We start from the raw sequence: 21,738 nt of genomic DNA on the forward strand, positions 1-21,738 counted from the left end.
ACAATAACCCAGTTTAAATTTTAAAAGCGTCAATTCAGTAGCCATATAGTATAAATGTCCAACAAATTAAAAATAAACTTTCGACATTGTTTTCCTCTAACATTATATTGAAAACTGGAGTAAAAAATATTTAAGTAGTGGACTGTAATAGACGACTTTGTTCTTCACACAATGCCGTACAGCGTAGTAAGGGAGGAAAACTTAATATTGGAAAATCAGTAAAACCCCTTGATATATATAGTTCAATGAAGACCTATACACTCTGCATTAGTTATCAGACATCACGGGTAATAAGTCAAGCACTCTTTCCATTTGTTGCCTGATTGTGCCCAAAAAAACAAAAGGATATTAGGTTGGTGCATAAACATCAGCCTTTCTGCACCCTACGGTATACAATTTTTTCATCTCGGATCGGATGAATATGGCCGTGTTCTCGGAAAGTTTTAATACAGACCAGAGATCGGGTGAGAGGTAGAATATTTCGGTACTAATAAATTATTAGTTATTTGCGTACTGCACATTATCCCCTATATAAACACGTTAACCTTGTAAACTCCAGGGGCGGATTCAGGCAGGGGCGTGGTTGGCGTGCGCATCCCCTAAAATTTGCAAAGCATGGGTTTAAGGCGGTTTAAGGTTGAAACTTTAATTTCTCGCTAATTTTACCACAAAAAATATCTACACTGCACCCACTCCAGAAGAATATTTCAAAAATTTTACCCCAAAATTTTTCAACTGTGCGCCCCCTCCCCCTCCTAATCTAAAATCCTGGATCCCCCCCCGAACTTCCCTCTATGAACAAAATACAACGCATTGAACGCAGTTTACACTTTGCTACTATTGAACTAAAGAACATAATTATATACGGCGCTAATATCCCATAGGGCCTCCAATGTATTTACCTCTCCTCTCCTCAATCCATTGCCTCATAGAAAATTTATATTCCTGAACTAGCGAGATGCCTTGTTGCTGCATGTTTGTTGGTTGCAGAAGATAACATTTATATTCACTGCATGTGTAATTAATCATAATATAACACTGAAAAGCGTGGTATGATCTGTCTAGAAACCTGGGGACTTGGATGGTTAATCCACATCTAAATTCTGATCGAATGGCCCTTCAAGTGTACAAGATTATATTACCCAGGAGCTGAGTTTTCTGTTGCGGGGAAAATGAGCTAGGGAACTAGTTATATCTGTTGTGTTTGTGATAATTAACATGATACAAGAACATTAGAGGAGGGTCAATTTTCTAATTGAGAATAGCTAAGAGTAAGGTTTATCATATAAAGAAATTTAAAAAAATATCTGGAATGTTTATGTTAGATTTTGTGCTTCTAGTGCTCTGTTATAATCTGTTTATGACAACGTGTGCAAAGTCGTTAAGTATCAAATTTGTTCTGGAAAATGATTTCTAAGTTTAACCTAAAATTCTACATGAAAACGGGGGATTTTATTTTAAATTTAACCAACTTCAATTTATTGTGGCCGATGTTTTCGATAATTGCAGAAAAGGTTTCAAATTTTGACCTCTGCAAAAATTAGTTTTAAAATTATATTATCAGCGTTTGAAGTTGTATCTTCGAAACTAGGGAATCTATTATATATCTATATTGTGCATTTTGGATGAAAATAATTTATTCAATAATAAATTTCAAAACAAATATTCAACAAAATATACTTAGAACACAAAGGCATTAAAACTTACCTTTCAACAACAAATTAATATAAGAATTGATATGTTAAAACAAAAAAAATAAAATATGATATGTTTTATATTAAAAGGTGATATTAAATATGAAATGATGTGTTTAAATAAATAAAAACATGCATCTAGTTAAAAATTGACTAGTTAAACACCAGCGACATGCGCCTAAACCTCCAAGAACCCCAGATGAAGGAATTTATATTGCACACGGGGAGTACAAGCAAAGATGGTATTGCTACAGAGAGAAAAAAGATCGCAAGGACTGGCACGAGTATACCCATTGAGATCAAACTCCGGAGCAGCAACGTTTCCGTAACCGTTACATGCATTTAATTAACTATGTCGGGTCAAAGGTAAAATTAATAAACTGCTCTCGGAGTTTGTCAACGTATGAGTATTAAGAAGACGTGAAATATGGCACATAAGGGCTACCGTACCATCTTGCCTATCAAGCAGCACCCTCACACAACGTTGAACCATGTTACCTCGGATGCTATTAGTTGTAAATATTACCCAATCACGAACTTGGTAACATAACTATTTAGGGGTATGACCTTCACCTTTGGTAATTATGTTTTCAGATAATATACGGAGTAGGGATAACATCACAAGAATAACACACAAATGTCACTTATAACAAGTATTTTTTAGCAAATAAACACTTGTAGTCTACACTAATATGTATAATATACTCATAAATAATTTATTATAAATATTAAATAATATCACAGTTGGATCAGAATTTAAAACCCGCGTGTCACAAATGCTGTAAAAATGTACCGTTCACCAATAAAAAGTGTTATTTCAAACTCATAATCTTTGGCGTTAAAGTAATGAATGCTGATTAAACTAGTTATGAGTAATAATAAATAAATAAATAATTTCTACAACAAATACCTTACCCGCCAAAAAGCCAAAGGCCAAACATTAAACCGTGCTACAGCATTATGCTATGGGTCCCCTTTTTGTCAATTCACTGTTATAGCTGAGTATCATATGTGATTCTTGTGATGTCCCACTATTCCATTGCTCAAAATAGAACTAAGCAAGCCGCCACCATAATGCCAAAAACCGCACCACCACCAAATATACACAAAATTGTTTTATTGCCATGAATGAAATTTAGTATACAATATTATATACAATGCAAATAGTCATTTGCGTAGAACAATATACAAAAACACATAGTAATGAAATGAGGTACAAACAATTCATCGATTACATCCGTATGTACATACAGTGAAAATACATATCTAAATTGAATAAAACATGAAATTTGAAGTCAAAACTACATGTACTTTAATCAATCGGAATGAAATTATAAACCCCTAAAGGGTTATGTAAAAGGGTTAATAAATGACTGTTAATATTGCACCTTCAACATATTAATATTTTGCATTTGTTATTTTATTTCATGAAATTGAAAACCAGTCATAAAGTCTATTTTGCACATTTGTCATGGATTGCTCTCTGTATCAAAAAATGATGATCTTAAATTTATGTTCGACATCTTTTTTATTTTAAAACAGTAGTTTGATTCATCAAATGTTGGAAGGCAGTTAACATGTATTTTATACATTAAAACAATTGTAAATTGACTAGATTTGTAAAGTACATGGGCAAACATGAACACATGAATATTGGTTCACTAACAAAATTATGATTAAAAGCAGAGATGGTTGATTTTACGATGATAGCTGAAAAAATATATCATGGTTGTAAATGTAAACAATATTTTTAAATTGGTATACCAAACATCTTCTGCAAGAATAAAATGAAAGTTTGCCGCATGTAAAATTTGATTATAAAACTATCGAAATGTCCAAACTAAATACTTCAAATAGGAGACCTGATACTGGGCAACCCTGGCGTAGTAGTCATGGAATGTGAAATTGATATGCTGCTAGAAATTGAGCTTTAAAAAATACCTCAGATCTCAATTGAAAGACAGTTAATATCGTCATAAGGCACTTAATATGCATGCAATAAAATCTCAACAATTATCAACAAAATATAAAACAACAGCTCATAAAACAAACAATTAAATTACATCTGGCCTTCATAGGACATAACATAAGCACTACCTAAAATCACAACCTATACATTTTCAGGACAATTAGAATATTTCACAAGTATCAATGACATAAGACCAAACTTCAACTAGGGAAAGTAAGCGGTATGTGAAAAAAATAAATTCTACTTTGTATTCTAAATATGCAGTCTGGGAAAACAATCCGGCCAGAAGAATTTAAGACAAAAACAACAGATCTTAAGAGACAGGCAAGATAATTGACTGGAAAAGTTCAATGTGATGCATAGAAATAAGTACTGTAGTTACAGGTACTTAAAATTTTGACTTCAACAGAACATGGTGCATTATAATTCACTCACAAATGCATAGAAGGCTTTATATTAAACATAGCACTAAATTATGATGATAAGAAAACAAAATAAAAATGTGTACTTATTTGTATGCAACGCATCAGATCAAAAACGAATTCAAATCTAACCATACTAACTAAAAATGACAGCGAAATGTCGAAATGGTCATCCATACTGGAATGTTAAATGTCTATCAATAGCATGATTGGTTGAAAATTAAGTTACAGCATGGTCAGATCACTGATGCACTGTCCAATGTATTAAGTTACACCATGATCAGATCACTGATGCACTGTCCAAAGTATTAAGTTACACCATGATCAGATCACTGATGCACTGTCCAATGTATTAAGTTACACCATGATCAGATCAATGATGCACTGTCCAATGGTTTGCTTGTTTAAAGTGTTTATTGCACGTTCAGCTTCTAGTCTGTTTGGCAAAGTTATAAGAACATCTCCACTCGGCCTTCCATCGGGTGTGTATTGTATCTGAATGCATTCAGGGGTTACCTGCAAAAGCAAATTATACGAAACTCAACAAAAGGGAGACAACTCTAAGTATGTCAAATCAAACTGTTGTGCCAAAATTTTACGATAGGGAGAAAACTCTATCGGTGCATAAAATCAAAAACCTTTTTTTTTTTCAAACATTGATATAGAGCTGAAGATTTTCTATAAAAAGAAATGTCTATTATGCAAAATTCTTTCCTCAGTATTTAAACTACGTTGTTTTTTCCCTCTATTTAAATCAAAGATTTCTAAAACCACCTATTTCTTTAAATTGTCTTCTTTGTTTTCGTTAATTCAAATTATTATGAAATTATTATGAAATTATTCATTTAAATAAACATATTAAGGAAGTTTGTAAGTAAGAAGATAAATCACTCAAAACTAATATGTAAGGTTAAAAATATATTCCTACCAAATATAATGAAAAACCATGACCGATTTACTAAACATCACTAGCCATATATTGAGGTAAAATTTATCAGTTGTGAAAACTTTAATAAATATGTTAACATAAGGTAACGAAAGATTCATAAAAGCATGCCAGATTAAGTAATGAACAGAAAAAATATAATATGCAAGTTTCTTTAAACTCTAAAGATACAGAAATTCTACTATAAATTAAGGAAGTAAGAAATGAAAATATGTTAGATAAAGAAAGCCTGAATGTGGAGACCGCTATATATAATAGAAGATATATCTTCGTGCTTCAACTTGGTTGATTGGTTCGTTTTCAAATTATATAAAAGAAAAATCGGTCATGGTAAAAAGATGCGGTTAGTAGCAGGTAAATGAAAACTAGTAATTAAATACCACACTAAATTCTAACAAGCAAAGTGAATATAAGTAAAAAGTGCTCTAGATTATATGATCCACACTACATACTGTCCCAGTTCGAGAGGTATCCCAAAGGTTTCTGCAAATACTTAAATTCTTCTTAGATTTCAAAAATATAAAGCAAACAACTTCAACTTGTTTTACGAAAAGTCACAATGTGTTTTATATTTTAATTTTCCTACAATTTCATTACTTTTTTTTAATTAAACAAGATTTTAGAAAGAACTTGACATACCTCTGGAAAAGCTTGAAAGAAGTTCAAGATATCTTGAACAGTAGCGTTAAAGGGCAGACCCCGCATAACTACAACTGCGGGTCCTGCCGCATTGGTTAGATATGTCTGCGGTGATAATGGAGGACTTGGGTACCAGTATATTATCTGTGGATAAAAGGCTGGCCTCTGTGGAATAGCAGCTTGTGTAGGCAAGTGCGTCGGGAAGGCTGCCGGCAGAGGCTGAGGAAACTGTGTTATTGGCATCATTGCTGAAACTGGTTGGGGAATCAAAGTCGGTGCAGCTGTGAATTGAAATGTCAGATATTTGTCTTAAAGTGTAAGCTATAGTGAAAAATATAAGTATACTTTGTACATATAAGTCGTAATTAAAAGCATTTTCATGCTCCTTCCTTTATAGTGAAAAAAATACGTCTTTTCAAAATATTTTTCTTTATTTTATAAGGTAGTGAACAAAAACTTAAAATATTTCTAGATGTCTTCGGTTCCAAGTTTTATAGGCAGTATGACATGGATTAAGATTTAACTAATACTTACATGGTGACAAAATAGGTCGTTGTGCAGCTATGATTTGAGGCAGAGCTGCTGGTTGAGGTACTGTTGGAATGCCATTGGTTAAAACGAGATTCATGTCCTCCCCTGAACATTGAATAACCTCAATCACTCTCTTTTTATTGGCATGAACCATTTGACGTTTATTTCTATTGATAGCGGTCAGGGCAGCAGATTCTTCGGAATCCATCTGAATAAAGGCTTCTCCAGACGGTTCACCCTGAAGCAAGTAAAAATGGTTTCATTATTTATACCAACGAGGTCTCTGATTTTAGAGGAATCCATTCAGCTTGATTGGAGGTGGATCAATCGAATACTTTATTGTAAACCCCACTGCACATGTATGACATATGATATAGATTAAACATGAATAATCTTTCTAAATATCTGGTGGGAAGTAGTCTAGATCTAAGTTATCAATCAAATGAATATGATCAAAATTAACTTCTAATCAAAGGGAACCTTTCAAAGCACAGAAACCTAATCCAACTTACCTGTGCTGTGTAAACCATATGAACACCTTGGTATACAATAAACTGAGAAAATTCCCCCAGGAATGTAAGCAAATCTGTCACTTGAGCTGTTGATGGGAGATTTCGTAATCTAATACAGTCCCTCTTCGTTCCGCTAGTTATAATACTTTGTGGAATGTATGGAAGCGAGGCTGGAGGGGGAATCTGTGCTATTAAGGGAGGCAACTGTGTTTCTAAAACGGGTTCGGGGTTTCTGGGGTCCATGCTTCTGTTTAGAACCTGCAAATTCGTCAATTATCCTTGATATACATTTTGTAAGATTTTGTAATGTGCATTTAAACATCAAATGAAATTGTGATGAAACTAATGATTGAAAATCAATTTGTTAGTAGATAATGCCTATATAATTACCTTTATAAAATTTCTCTATGTAAAGATTCACTCAGCATCTGATATAATTTTACAATAAAAGTTAACGATTTCGTCTTTCAGTCAAACTTAATCTTAGCGACCACTTGACTTAGCAAAAACATGTCTTTAAATACCAAGATTAAAATACTCCTATGAGTTATAAGACCACCTGTCTTATGTAACCATGATTTTGCTCTCCCTCGGAAAGTCACTTAATACAGGATTGACTGTACTTCCAATACTGGCTGGAGTATTGTTTGTTTATACCTGTTGCACTTCGGCAGCTGTGCTTTTAAACAACTCAATGTATCTCGTTCCCATAATCTCTCTGTGCTTTTTAAGTGCCGTGTTTGACTCGTCCTCCGTCTCGAACAATACGAAAGCATCGCCAGTAGATCTTCCATCAGGATAGTGTACAAACAGTATACCCTCTTCACCATCAAGTACAGTGCAGCCATTTGGTTCCCTTGCAAAGAACTCTAGCTGGAAGCGCAAAGACACAAAATAGCTCATAGCTCTGTACATGACAATTTGATGAAATGTTTAATTGTAAAATCACACCAACATGCAGCAGAGTAAAAAGCATCTTTCTTAACCACGTGACCTAAACAGGCATCTCAACTCCTTCGTGAAAACTGGTTAAAAATTTAAACTAAAATTTCGAGACACGAAAACGTTGACAAGAAGTAAAAAAGACTTAAAATTTATGAATTATAAACGCAAAATTTAAATAGAAATTTAGAAACGCAATAAAAGTTCAATGGACATCAAGAGTCTTAAAGAGAATGTTTGCTGTAGAAAAGCGGACAAAGAAAAATGTTACAAAAGCGATACAACGCGTATCGAAGTTCCTAAGAATTTCATTCTTTCATTTCATTGATGATGAACGTTTAAAATTAATGGTGTACCACAAATATCATGATATAATTCACTCCTTCATCATGGTTTTTTTTCCTTATTGGTTTCCAGCAAACACCATGTTTATAGATACTATAGAAAAATCTAATGCATGCATAGATGAATAAAAAGAGAATACATACAAAAAATATAAGTCGTTGAAATGCCTGAGTGTTTGTAGATTATGTAAAAGGGTTTTAACATACATAATCCAATACCTGGGCACCCAAAATATTATAATGGTTATAACCAGCTCCACACCTAGGTGGAGTTTCCATAGTTACAATAGCCTGCAACCTACGCCCCGCACCGTTTTAAATCTTGCAATACAATTGGTTTACCACTGTCACCAGTCTGTCCCATTATGGCGACCCAAAAAAACACTTTTGAACCGATGACCTGCCTATTTTCCCTTCCTCCACACGTTTTGTTTATTTCTTGACTTACCTTACGACATAGCTATTTATAGCTATCTGACCTCAAGCTGAAAAACGCATCAAGTGTTATTTGGAACAGTTTTAGTTCATTTATTTATTTTTTTATTTTTTTTCAATTCCATCCCCAGATTTTATTCCTTTCAAACTGCATTTAAAGAAAATGATACACTGACAATAGTAAGTGCAGGTGCACTTATATTAGATTCCAGTTTGCTACTCTACTATACATAATTTACTGCTATATCCAGTCTAGTGAACTTTCGTAGGTTAAACACTATTGTTATACATGTATGTAAAGGGTCAACTTACATTTGACTAATAAGTAAAAAGTTGATGCTAAAAACGAGCATAATTATGAGCACAATAGATTTACTTCAACGGTTCATTCTGGGAAGAAAACGATGTAAACAATATCAAATACTATCTATTTCTAATTCTGCTTTCTGTCAGCTGGTCAATTCATGGTTGCAATAAAAAAAATCTTTAAATCAACAATCACACATAAGAGCGAAATGTCATTAAGTCATGCAAAGCACCATCACCAAAACTGTACTTACCACCTGCTGTGCAGTTGCTGTGAAAGGCAAACCACGCATGCGTACAATGATCTGACCACCTCGAGACAGGAATGCCTGAGCTTCTGTATTGCTGCCTAAAAACCCAGAAAATAGTATGAGCTCAACTGAAAACTGGAACGTTTTATTACTGTAAGAATTCTGGATAAAAAGGGCTTTAGTCTGAAATATTTGATACGGTAATTTCTTACATTTACTCCTTTTCATGGGCATATTAGAGCTCCACTACAGAATCAACTATCCATGCATTTTTGTCTTACTAGAATCATTTTGAAAATGGGTTCATTCTGCTCCAGGAAAATGTAAAATCGAATCGATCCTAAGAAACTACGTCGGTTTTCTTATCAAGTTGGGACGATAAAAATAAATGTTTTAAAAGTTCGGTACCACCTGGAACAAGAGCAACTTATAATTAACACATTACGATGCATTATTGGAAAAGTTTCGAATGTAAAAGGGATCACATGTAGTTAACACATGGTATTTTCAACATCTCCCAAAATAGTTTCTTTCTCAGTTGAGGATCCGGGAATGTTTAATTTCTTGCAAAATTTTGAAAAATGAGCGTATTATATCCTAGATCCGCCATTTCTGGAATGACTCTTCTCAAAATTTCTGGGACCTCTCTTTTCAAAATTTATGGAATCTCTCTTAAAAATTTCTGGGCTCTTTTCGTTATGTTTTTTTTTCTTACCTCCGGCAACATTGACGAAATCCTTCCCCGTAGCTTTGTATACCTCTATGTATCGCTGTCCTATATGATGTTTATGTCTCTTTAAGGCAAGATCGCGATTCATTTCATTGTCAAAGCGAATCAGAGCTTCACCGTTTCTCCGTCCTTGTGGACTCAAACAGAGAGCAACACCACCTCTGAAAGGTTAAAATTGAAGGGTTGTACAGTGCTAACACCATGATTATAACTCAAGACAAAATGCAACGACGTCTGACTATCAATTAAATACACATGTGTATAGACCTTTTCGTGGTAAGTTGATGAGCATACTCAGTATACACTTCAGCGAGGTAGGGCTTGGGTAGAACAAAAGAATTTCCCTCACGGAAGTGTACATGCTTATTAAGCATGCTTTATGCATGCTCATCGACTAGTCTACAGTTAGCACAAAAGGGTCTACTAAAGTGCATATAATTATATATTTCCCATCATAATGGATGGTAGAAGTGTGCATGAATGATTAATCATCAATATTCACTGATGCAGAGATAGTACATATTTACATATATGTTTTTGGTGTATATTTGTTAAGTTATAATATTACAGGTATCAGGTGAAGTGTTACAACAGAATATGTTCTAGTTCATGCAAACCGGTTTTCGTCATAGTTGGCTATTTCACTATGTATTTGTCCTCTGGTCTCTAAAATGAGACCTGTACAAGAACATTCATTTTATGTACACATGTATATGGCATATAAAATGAAAGTTGTGCATATATATATATACATATAATGACTTCTAAAATGCGACATGTACATGTGTAATTGTGTGCATTGAACTTTCGACTTTATTCACTTTTATCTATACCACTGTAAACAGCTGTTAGTGAGTTTTTACATATAAACGCATTTTCAAAAATAATATTCGGAGGTACATGTATTAAAGTAATTCAAGAAAAAACTTGCACCATCTCCTATTGTACAATTAGCAACTTTAAACATACTATAAGGATTTTAAACCAATAAACTGATTAAGCTAGCAAGAACCAAATATTAATATGAAAAACCTACTCTTTTGACTCTGTAACATCCATTCTCTACCATGAAATAAGTATAAATGAACAATGATTGACCAGTTTTAGACTTATTAAGTACAATGTAATCTGCAGTTGACCAGGATGTAGAAGTCTATGGCGGGAATTATCTGATTAAATTTAATACCACTTGAAATAAGAAACGGATATAGTATCCAAACTGTATGAACATCAATTATTTGGATAAACAAATGTTTGGAAACAACTGTGAGCATTTACTTACTTTGCAATATTGAGTCCTTTGAAAAATCTGGCAATATCTTGGTCTGATGATTGCCAAGGTAGTCCACGTGCTCTTACGACCGATTCGTCGTCAACGACGTCAGATTTACTACTGCAAATTGTGAAGAAAAAATATGTTTATTTTCAATTTTCACTACATATATAGTATGGTAAATATCATTCTCTTTCTGTATCTCTCAATTTTTTTAATACATTTATCCTCAAGAAATGTCTTCAATTTTCGACTAGCAGACGACCAATGTAGAAACCCTTGAAAGCATACCAAAAACAGGCAAATTTAAAAACGCCTACAGTAACAGCCATGTTTTAATTTGAAAACACACTACGTATTTACATTTATAAGGTCAATGTTATGTGCAATGAAAGAGTGTTTCTTTTATTAATGAACTTTTTTTCAAATCTCATTAAGAATCTTTTGTGCTTCTTAACTTTAAAAGGTAACATATTTTTCATTTTAATTCATACTTGAAAAGGGAACAATATCGGCTGACACTTCATGTTGAATTAATTCAAATCCAAAGTTTTGATCTATTGTTGATAAATTTGTTCGGCGACTAAAAGTTTCAATATGTCACAGTTATTTATTGACCGCCCTACGGAAAATAACTCGGAAGTTTTAATTATTTCGCGACCTGTTGCAGGGGAGTACGTTAATAAAATAAGCCAGTCAACATAATCTGACGTATTCAGTTAAGCGTTTCCTTTTCAAGCCGCCATTGTCCGGCGGCTTAAGCCCCCTTGTTTGTTTAACTTAGCATCCGAAATATCTCTAGATTTATCGTGCTCGTATTTTCACATCAACATAAAACCTTCCAGCAACACATTTCTCCTTTATCTATAGTTTCAGTGTTTAATCAAACATGTTTTATTGGTAAACGTGGTCATATTTTGCTTCTAGCAAATTATGAAAATACACATATAAGTATGTAAATCTCTTACATGTACATGTGTAGACAGACTGGTGAATGGTTGTACGAAATCAAGAGTATCAATAACAACATACGTATGTACATGTACTTCATTAACGTTAACTTGCATCCGCTTTTTTATTTGTATATCATGCCCACAGTGTATGACCTTATCAATGCCCGATGTCACATTACAATTAATAGAGCACAGATCTTCACACCCAAAAAATAGTAATTGTGATCGAATGTATACTAATGATTTATAAGGATTTGAAAATGATTTAGGACGAAGTCCGACAAAGGCAAAACAGATACAAGGTACAGACGCACAGACATTGAGAAGACTGGCATCTAGCCATTACTTACCAAATACCTGGTTCTAGTCTCTCGTTGATAATTTCGGGGTTACTGAACACATGACCTACAAAAAGACAAAAAAAAATGTTACATGAAAATAATGCCAATATTTGCATAGACATCAAATTTAATCAAAATTATTTAATCAAAATTGTTTAATACCCCAAAAGTAATATACAAAAATTATCGCATTAATCGCGTTGCGAAGTAGATAATCCTTACAATCCCTGAGAAAAACACTTGTTTGATGTCAACACCAATAATAAACATAAAGACGTATATAAACACAAATCACCCTTCACGTCAACACCTCATTGTATACATTACTGATGGAATGGCGATACGTTTTATCGTTTGATTTAATGATAAAGGGAGGGTATATCTTCCCGTCACGGCCCACGGGCTTAAAACAAACTGATGACCGAATCAGGCTGAAACATATCCATGTAGATAAAAAGTTAGTCAATCTCAAAAGGAGTTCCATATATAAGTAATGATAGAGGTCAACGGTGCTCCTTTTAAGGCACAATGAAAATGCATAATAGCAAATTTTGTATTCTTTCTTACAATAACGACACGATCTAATCGCCGAGATGGGGGAGATACCGTATTCCTACATGTATTGACATGTGGTAGCTCTTTATAAATTGACAAAAAGTGTACAGTTTGTGGTTATTCTTAAGAGTACAAACTATTACACCTTGAAAAGAGTGATGAGGCAGCTAAATTTTAAAAACATACTCAAGACATTGACAGCCGTTTTCGTCATCGCAAATTATCATACATGTACACAAAATACAAGCAATAACATGCATTTCAGAAACCGCTCAATAAAAGTGGAGAATGAACAAGAAGATAAATGTTTGAATGATATATTGTGCTTTTACGTATTATAGCAGATCCTTAAGAACGTTTGATCAATGGACAGCCCCAACTTATCAGTCGCCAATATATACGATGTAAGCTTGCATGATTGAGAAGCAGTGACCGATTTTTTGGCGTCACCAGGCCGGGGTCGAACCATTGACCTTCCGCACTCGCGGCGAGCAAGCTACCACGCCACCATCGTGGTGGTCAGCATAAGTTAAATGCATGAAGTATACTTACCATCGTTTAAAAGTCGATGAAGAATTTTTGCCATTTCCTGACACTGCCGTACACCATATTCCACTGAATGATCTTCTTGTAAACCTAAGTCTGAGACCAATGGTTAAGGAAAGTTCGAATTCTAATATTGCAGGTTTCAACCTTAAATGCCTCAGAATTCCGCTTCAATATGACAAAAAAAAAAACAACTTCCTTAAACAAGACGTTGAGAAATCTACAAATTCCACTGAAGTGTCGAAAAGGACGTTTAAAATTCCACTAAGGATTGAATGAAAACCTCAAAAATATATAAATTCTGTTGCAGTTTTCTGGATTTGTTTACGTGGTTGTTGGGTGGGATAACTATTGATTGTGATTGCTTTTCATTTTAAGTATACACGTCTCTTGGGAGTTTCAACCGTATAACCGAGACTATGATACGTTATTGAAATTTTAATGCAACAAATTCTTCCAGGTGTGAAATTATGAAGTTTATGATAATGAGCTAGCTGTATCAGTCATTTGAATAGTCATTTAGGCATGGATTTAGATAATATCGGTATGAATCAATGTAGTGGATCTGTGGGAAAAATGCTGAATAAAATTTTAATTTAAAAAAATAAAATTACAAAAATCAACAGAGTTAGTTTTTTTTATATTAAAGGGAAAATCCAAAATGTCTTTTCATTTATTACATAATTGTCTTTTTCGATACAGTGCAACGCCCTATCCATAATGAAGACGTTAAACCAAAATGTAAAGTCATGCTCAGTAGTATTTATTATCATTTTAAGATCGAACATGGGGATACAAACGAAGAAAATAAAACCGCACAACACATAAGCATGTAACACCCAGAAAGGGAAAAGAAATGTTTGTTCTCAAGGTTATTGTTGTGGTCCATACTTATTGGTGTATTCAAATGTAAACATTCTTGGTGGAAACAATTCTTTAAACAAAGAGCAAACGTGAGACTAACTTCTGATAAAGAATTTAGGAAGATTTGTGGCAATAAAGAGGATTAAAATGGGACAAAATAAAATTTTATCAATTGACAATAGGGAATATAATAAATATTTATCTAAGGAATTAAACGATTTTCTATTTTTCCCTTTAAAATAGTTGATCAGCTGTTGGTCCTGTAAAAATAACGCTAACATATAGAGCGTATAGAAAATTCGTAACAAGTATATCTATTATATTAGCGTCGTGTATACTTGAGTATCTTTTTATTTTAATTTACGATTTTTTATTCAAATTTAATGCCAAATGTCAAATTAGTGAATCAAATTTGCATTTCCTCATGCCGTTTCAGCACAGGTATACATACAGACCAGGCAAATTCACAGAAATGTCGCGTTTTATCCATGTATATATACAATAATCGACACTTGTATAGTAAAATGCGATTTGCAAGTTAATTCTGTGTCTGTCCGTCTGTTCATACAGGCGGTAAAAGTTCACAGTAAAATAACACCCAGAAAGAAAGAAATCAGCGTTTTCCAATGACCTGATCAATTATATGTTAATATACTTTGTTTGCCTGACTCTTGTACTGACCTGTACTACATGTCACCAACCATGACTTATTCATAGTGTTTTGTCATCAAATATTTCATTATTAGATTTTTTAATTGTAATTGAAGCAAACGACCAAACGTTACAAATAAAAGAAGAAAGGAAATTTACTTCACATTCGTCATGTAATTTTCTTTGTTTGCATTTGTTAGTTATTTGTAAGTTTTAATGAGTAAAATTAGAATAATTATACATATATTTTGTATATTTATTTTGACAACTTCATTACAAGTAATGACTAAATATTTTGTATATTTATTGGAACAGTCACCTATTGGGTATTTCTTAAACTTTAAAATAATATTACTCTAAATGGTCGTGTAATCGCTGTCCATTGTTTCGGCGCCTTTTTCTCTAATTGATCAGGTGATCAGTAGCCATTGTTTCGGATTCTTTGAATGACAATTACATATAGGGTTTCCTAGCCCAAATCGCATTTTTAAAAGGAACAAAAAACTTTACGAAGGGGAAAGTGTTATAAAATAGTAATCTCTGACACGAAAGGAAAAATCCCTCTGCGTGATTGAATTCACTTTTGTTTTCGATCAAGGTGGTCAGGCTTAACAAATTCTAAAAAGAAAATATGTGCTTCAAGACGATTAATCACAAAGGAGTCCAATTTAGAATACCATTCGTACGGAACAGAGATAACTTATTTCCGAAAAAGAAGGTCACTTGTATTGTTTTAAAACTTAAAAGGCAATATATGTTTATTATCTCTTTTTACAGAATGACTTCACTTGTCAAAGGACACTAAAACACAGGAGCCAACTTGCACTGATATGAATCACTGTCTTTGCTCGCCTCGTATGCCCGAGGACGAAGACAGAGGTCAACCAAAATAATTCTTAAAACGTACATCATTTCAGAGGTAAACAAAAAAGACCACAAAAAAACAAAAGAAGAGTCATCTGGAGCTGAAGACAGGTTGAGTGTTTTGGATTACCTCGGGGGCCAATGTATATCATAGACCGTAAAATATATGATCTTTACGTAGCTTGACAATAGCCCCAGGGACTTAATATCTTCCTTACAACATAAATCACCAGAGATTGTCATGTATACTTGTTTTAATTGCTTGACTAACTTGCTTTGTCTACATATAAACATACGAATAACAATTGTCAAGTTCCTTTTAAGATTTTGTCTTATACCATTTCACGCATCGAAATAAATTGTTTTTAACATTCAGTTTGTCATAAAAATTACGTTTACCTAAAATAAAGGCCACAAAATCGAACTTTTAATTTGTTGTGACTAGAAGTATTAAAAGTACTTATGTAAAAGGGAGTCTTAGGTTGGTGTCCCCAATTAGCTCACAAATCTCCCTTCTGAAATTTATCATTAGTTTAACCAACATTTAAAGATAATTTACAAAAATGTCTAACGCCACTACATTAAGTCCATAACTTTAAACTGATTAATCAAATATCTACCCGGAATAGACCGAGTGAAAGTTTTTGTGATGATAGATAAAATTCTCTATAGTGCTAGGTACGAGAGACACGTCGATCAGGTAGAAATTGGGGTGTTTTGTATACATGCATATAAAGTTAAACATCAGAAAGCTAGACCGGAGATCGTGCCATGAAAGATGGGGGGAATGGCAATACTAAATCAAACTGAAGTGGTTTAGGTTTAAAATAAATTTTAAGATATTCCTTTGGCTAAAATTCAAAACTTAAGACTGAGGATTTCTTCTAAACTGTTGTCAACTAAATATCACTCGTCCTGTTTCTTATATCAATCTTTTATCAAGCTGATATAACCTATTTTCTGTAATGGGAGGGGTGTAAATAATTTTTGGGGTTTGGGCAAATTTAATTTGCTTAAATGTTTCACTTCAATCGAATCATGGCATGATATTTTATACAAGAAGTGCAAAATATGTACGTATTAAATTTATATAATTTGAGAAAAACGGATGTCTTGTGCCATAATCAGTTGACAATCTTATCTTATTTGCCGCGACCCTTGTTTAGACATGGGCATGTCAATTACAAGGGGTCATATTCATGATGCTATTTGACCTCGTCACATTTGTCTGCAAATTCTTCATATTAAGCTGATTAGTCTCAAACATAAAAGGAGGGAAAATGATTAGGTATTTAGTCATCATATAAGTAAATTTAAAACTCTTAAGATCATAAACTAAGATGAAATAACAATATTTATAGGAAATTATATTATTTTCTCTCTTTTGGGTAGTTCCTGACATTTAAATACGAAGTAATATGGTCTATCGCCTGAGCAAACACTACTTAAAACGAATTTACACGTTATATTTGCTGTTTATTTTTCATTTTACGAAAGTTTTTAAAAGTGAAGTGAAAATTTTGAAGTTCGTCATTGAGTAATAAGTGTATTCGTGATTGGAAAATCCAAACTAATTGACAGATAAAAAAACAAAAAGTCATTCATTGCATGTTAATAAAAAAACTGCAAATGGTGTTCATTGACTACTGTCCTTGGAAACCATGGCATCTGTACACAATATTCTACTTGTACCAGTTCCTCACGAAATTACCCACTTTCTCAAACATTCTGCCCTTTGCATGTACTTTGGATAAAAAATGGCTTTTTTTAATAAAGTATGTGGGTTATATCTAATATTTCATAATTGGATACTCTATACGAATTTAAAACAAATTTACTTAATAATTAGTTTGTTTCCATGACAAAAAATTATTCGAAAAAAAAGATTACTTCTATATACATGCAAACCGCGTACATACACAGTACATAAATTATCAAAAGACATCATATACTAGTTGTATCCTCAAGAACGTGAATGCGAGAAGTGCCTTTCGAACGCAAATCACCATTTATATGTGTGCATCTTACAACCAATATAAATTTGGTAACTTTTATCATGTGTATGGCACAAGTATGTGAGAGCAGTATCTATAGACAGTCTATACGAGTTTGGAACTATACAAGCAGCCTTGTCATATTCATGTGTGTTAAAAAGAAATAATCATGACAATTGGCGGTTCCTCGGGATGAAACCCCTTTTAAGAAAGTTTACGAATATCATGCATAAGTTGAGCAAATTACAGATTGAAACCACCTGTTTTAATGACTCCCCATCTTTTCAAAATCTCTTGATCCGCCCCTGAAATCCTTCAACACGTATATACAATGTACTCACCTACTATTTTTCATCATTTTACCACTCATAACACTTTAAGGTGAAAAAGGATACAATCTAACATTGACTTGATATTCTGTATATTGTCTGTTTTGTAAAACTTCTTGAATTCATTCCTTAGATCATATTGTTTATAAAAGTAACTTGGTAGAGTATAATTTTTCGTACAAGCTTCCGGATGTAAGCACTGTCTTAAATGTGATTGTCCATCGGTTAATAAACAAAATGATTTCCCGCCATTTTCGGGATGAACACCTTTGGCTGACAAGAATCTTTCGAACTGAAATGAGAAAGAATGGAAAATTTACAATCGGAAAGTATGTAAGGACAAGTTCTGATTATGTGTTATGTATGTATGTATGTATGTGTGATGATTAATTCTAAAGATTATGGAGGTAGACCTTAGTCCTAGGGTAAGGGACATAACTCTTGAAATCAATGATATGTTTGTACTATATTCAATTCCACCAAAGCCTCTCAAGCTTTCATTTGAAGCAGAATAAAATGAATTCAAGTTAATTAGATGCTTACATAAGATTGAAGTAAAATGCTGAATACAAACGTTCTAGTGATTCTGAAGAGATGTGTCCCTTACCCTAGGTCTACCTTCTTAAGATGATCTTGATTCTCTTGTTTATTTCGTACACTGTTGGAACGTTTTATCGTAAAATATTATAAAACACACCACCAAAGTATAGTCTATAATCTTTTTAAGGAGTAAACCTAAAATTTTAAAGTTGACCACACGGCTATAGGAAAGTAACAATCAAGCGTCTGGCGATGAATGGCTTGAAAATGGGACTAAATAAAAAGCATTGTTGTTCAGGAACTTGATATTTGACATATCTGATAATTACAAGGTGCAGAAGAGTTGACATTTTATCTGTTTTGTCGGAGAATACAATAGTTAAATAACTTAGTACACTTTGTTAAATCTATTTCAATCGTTCAGTCATTGAAAAATCTCTCTGTCTCTGTCAAAAACTACGTTTTCTCATGGTATAAACGGGGCTGTAAGTTTGTAAAACCCGTCAATAGGTGATTAGTTTGTGTGTTTCAAGGTCTACAAAACAGTTGAAGAAATTAAAATGTCAGCATTCCGCTATTAGGGTTTCTGACAATTACTAGAGCCAGTGGTGCACAAAAATTTTTCAACAATAATTGCGATTTTTAAAGTGATATTCAGTTTGATATTAATTGTATTTCAATAAACAAGAGTTTTAAACTGCATTGGCTTTTTGAAGTTTGGTAATGGAAAGTTAAGATAAATTTTGTTTTTAACTACATGGTTCCTTTAAAAAGTTGACGTTCGAAAGGTTGATAAATACACGACAAGATGGCAGGTTTCACAAGTACTTAACGTCCTAACGGCGGATATCGACAGGTGCACAACAGAATTATCTGTCTTGAGAAAATGACTGGTGTATACTGTATACTGATAGTAAACTATTTGAACTTCTCATGGATTGGGTCAGGGATAATGATTAAACTTTGAGATAGCTACATGTTTAGCATAATTCCTGTTTTTGACAATTAAATTCTGCCTGATATTGTTGGGAATATCTTAAGTACTTAATGTGCTAAGTGTCACAAAAAAACTAATTACCATTCCTGAGAAGATAATTATTCATATAACTCTAGAAAATTTCCTTCCGAAAATGCAATAAGCTGCAAACTCTTTTTGATAAATAAAATTAATGCCCTAAAATCCACCATATTTAGCAATATGCTTGTTCATAAGTTGTTATAATAATTGAAACTCCTTCCATCTGTTGCCCAGTATAGCAATATACTAAAGTAATAAATCTATTCCTAAAATCAATACTTAGTGGTGCAACATATTGGCAGAAATTGAAGTATTACATTTATCCATAGAAATATAAATTTACACAATCGTGTCTATGGCCCGAAAATAAAAATATTTTCACGTGGCCTACTGCAATAAACAGCAACACTCATCAATCCATTATTGGTAATAATTAAAAGAGGCAATGAACGATTGGTCAATAACAAATATTATAAGCGATTTATCATAATTATATATTTTTACCTCGTCCAATACGACTTCAAGTGGTTGTGCACTTTTAATGACATCCTCGTTGAGACCGGTTTCGACTTTACAGTCCTCTGTTAAAACGGTTTCTGATAGTTCATTTGGTTGAGGTTTAACGTAGTGTTGCTGGACAGCGATTATCTGGGAAAATAAAATAGTCGTAACTTAAAAAAGGCAAATACACATTGATACGTTGTTTCAAAATAAAAAGTAAAATGAAATAAGTGTTGACTCATACAACGCTTGCAGAAGTTGTAGATAATGCCTATCCTTTATTTGTAATAAATTCAATGTTTCTGTATAAAAGCATATACAGGTAAAATAACATGTATTTGTACACGTCGACATTACATTAACTACATGCATGCAAATAACCAAAATGACGGACGACCATATGTTTTCATTCCCCTTATATTTCACACTTTATCTAATCGTAAAATCAACTTAACGATCATCATGGTCATAAATATTATGCAGGATGAAATCCGGAAACGGTCTATTTTAATACGGTAGCGAATTTCAAGGACCACAATGAAAAATTAAATCTCTCTATATTTACAAGATAAATAGAAAACCCACGTGGAGTTTCAATTGAGCTATAGACAGGGCGATTCACACCTGCGGGAAAAGACTAAATTAAGTGTTTTTTAAAAATACTAAAGACACACATCGTCCTTAACCCGTAAATTTCTTTATACGATTATAGTGTGTCAATTATGTACCTAGACATGTACGAAAATCCTGAATTATCACTCAACGATATCATTTTCTTAGTCATATAGCGTGAATACCTGAGAAGTGCGGGAAATTTTTTTCACCTGTAAATTGTCTTACCTTGCAATTACTGACATCATATAAAAGGTATACGAATAAAACAATCTGTTCTTCATCATTTCCTAATTCTTCTCCGTTTTTTCCAGCAGTCGCGCAGAAAAATATGAGAAGATGCGAATTCGAAGTGGCCATGTTCCCACTTCAAAATAAAGTCCCTGTTGAGTGTTCACCTGTGAATCAACCGTGTTGTGTTTTCTTTCCGGAGTCAACCATGTGCGACAGTTCAGGTCTTTTATCCTTAGGGTATGTTATTGCTAATATAGTGGCAACGTGTTGTCGAATATAAAAATACCGCCTCTCCTGCGCACGCAACTTTTATCACAATCTTTTCGAAGTTATAAGCAAGCTGTTACTCCATTGAACACCAACAAAACAATATAAACAGCGTAAAATCGATACGATCTGTCCCTTCTTTTGTTAGCTTGAACGGTCTGTGACGGTTTAAACTTAACTAATCAACGAGCCCTCTTATCTTTATAAAATACACAAATTGTAGAAATAGTTAAACCTGGGTTTAGATAAATGGCCACTAACTGATCGTTCTCTGTGCCAAATTCATTCTGAACGAATGGACATAAGTATTACGACTTTTATACGCCTATATCCACATTAATTATATTTTATCTATTGTCCAATAATCCGGTATTTTCTTTATGAATGATCTCTTCAATGCCCTCGAGACTTGTCATACTTATAATAGCCTGACCTCTGGTCAATTCGCCTATTCATTAGCAATACACAATCTGCA

The 21,738-nt window shown here is 33.3% G+C and overlaps 1 protein-coding gene across 3 annotated transcripts; it reads right to left on the bottom strand.

Annotated features, from left to right (window-relative positions):
• Positions 1 to 1,619: 1,619 nt before the first annotated feature.
• On the bottom strand, positions 1,620 to 21,738 carry LOC148617256 (epithelial splicing regulatory protein 1-like). Of its 3 annotated transcripts, XR_015922462.1 has the most exons (14): positions 20,991 to 21,738; positions 20,154 to 20,297; positions 18,158 to 18,383; positions 13,396 to 13,485; positions 12,298 to 12,352; positions 11,004 to 11,114; positions 9,707 to 9,882; positions 8,995 to 9,089; positions 7,371 to 7,586; positions 6,714 to 6,971; positions 6,205 to 6,439; positions 5,671 to 5,951; positions 4,391 to 4,601; positions 1,620 to 4,346 (listed from the first exon to the last, which is right to left on the bottom strand). XR_015922462.1 is itself a non-coding variant. In XM_088584787.1 (13 exons), exons 1-13 carry the CDS (start codon positions 21,120 to 21,122, stop codon positions 4,443 to 4,445), a joined length of 2,178 nt encoding a protein of 725 aa, XP_088440913.1. In that variant the 5' UTR covers positions 21,123 to 21,738; the 3' UTR covers positions 1,620 to 4,442. The 3 variants fall into 3 exon arrangements, 2 of the variants coding, with proteins under 2 accessions (XP_088440913.1, XP_088440914.1); XM_088584787.1 differs by having other exon boundaries at positions 1,620 to 4,601; XM_088584788.1 differs by having other exon boundaries at positions 1,620 to 4,601; positions 5,804 to 5,951; positions 20,991 to 21,735.

This window comes from Perna viridis, chromosome 5 (assembly GCF_037379345.1).
Source record: "Perna viridis isolate PV_CMFRI_1.1 ecotype Kerala chromosome 5, ASM3737934v1, whole genome shotgun sequence".
NCBI lineage: Eukaryota > Metazoa > Mollusca > Bivalvia > Mytilida > Mytilidae > Perna > Perna viridis.

Coding starts and splice junctions, on each gene's coding strand:
- LOC148617256 (XM_088584787.1), bottom strand. CDS start 21,122: ATGGCCACTTCGAATTCGCATCTTCTCATATTTTTCTGCGCGACTGCT. Junction 9,090..9,706: donor TTTCGTCAATGTTGCCGGAG/GTAAGAAAAAAA, acceptor CTGGGTTTTTAG/GCAGCAATACAGAAGCTCAG. Junction 5,952..6,204: donor ACGACCTATTTTGTCACCAT/GTAAGTATTAGT, acceptor TTCAATTCACAG/CTGCACCGACTTTGATTCCC.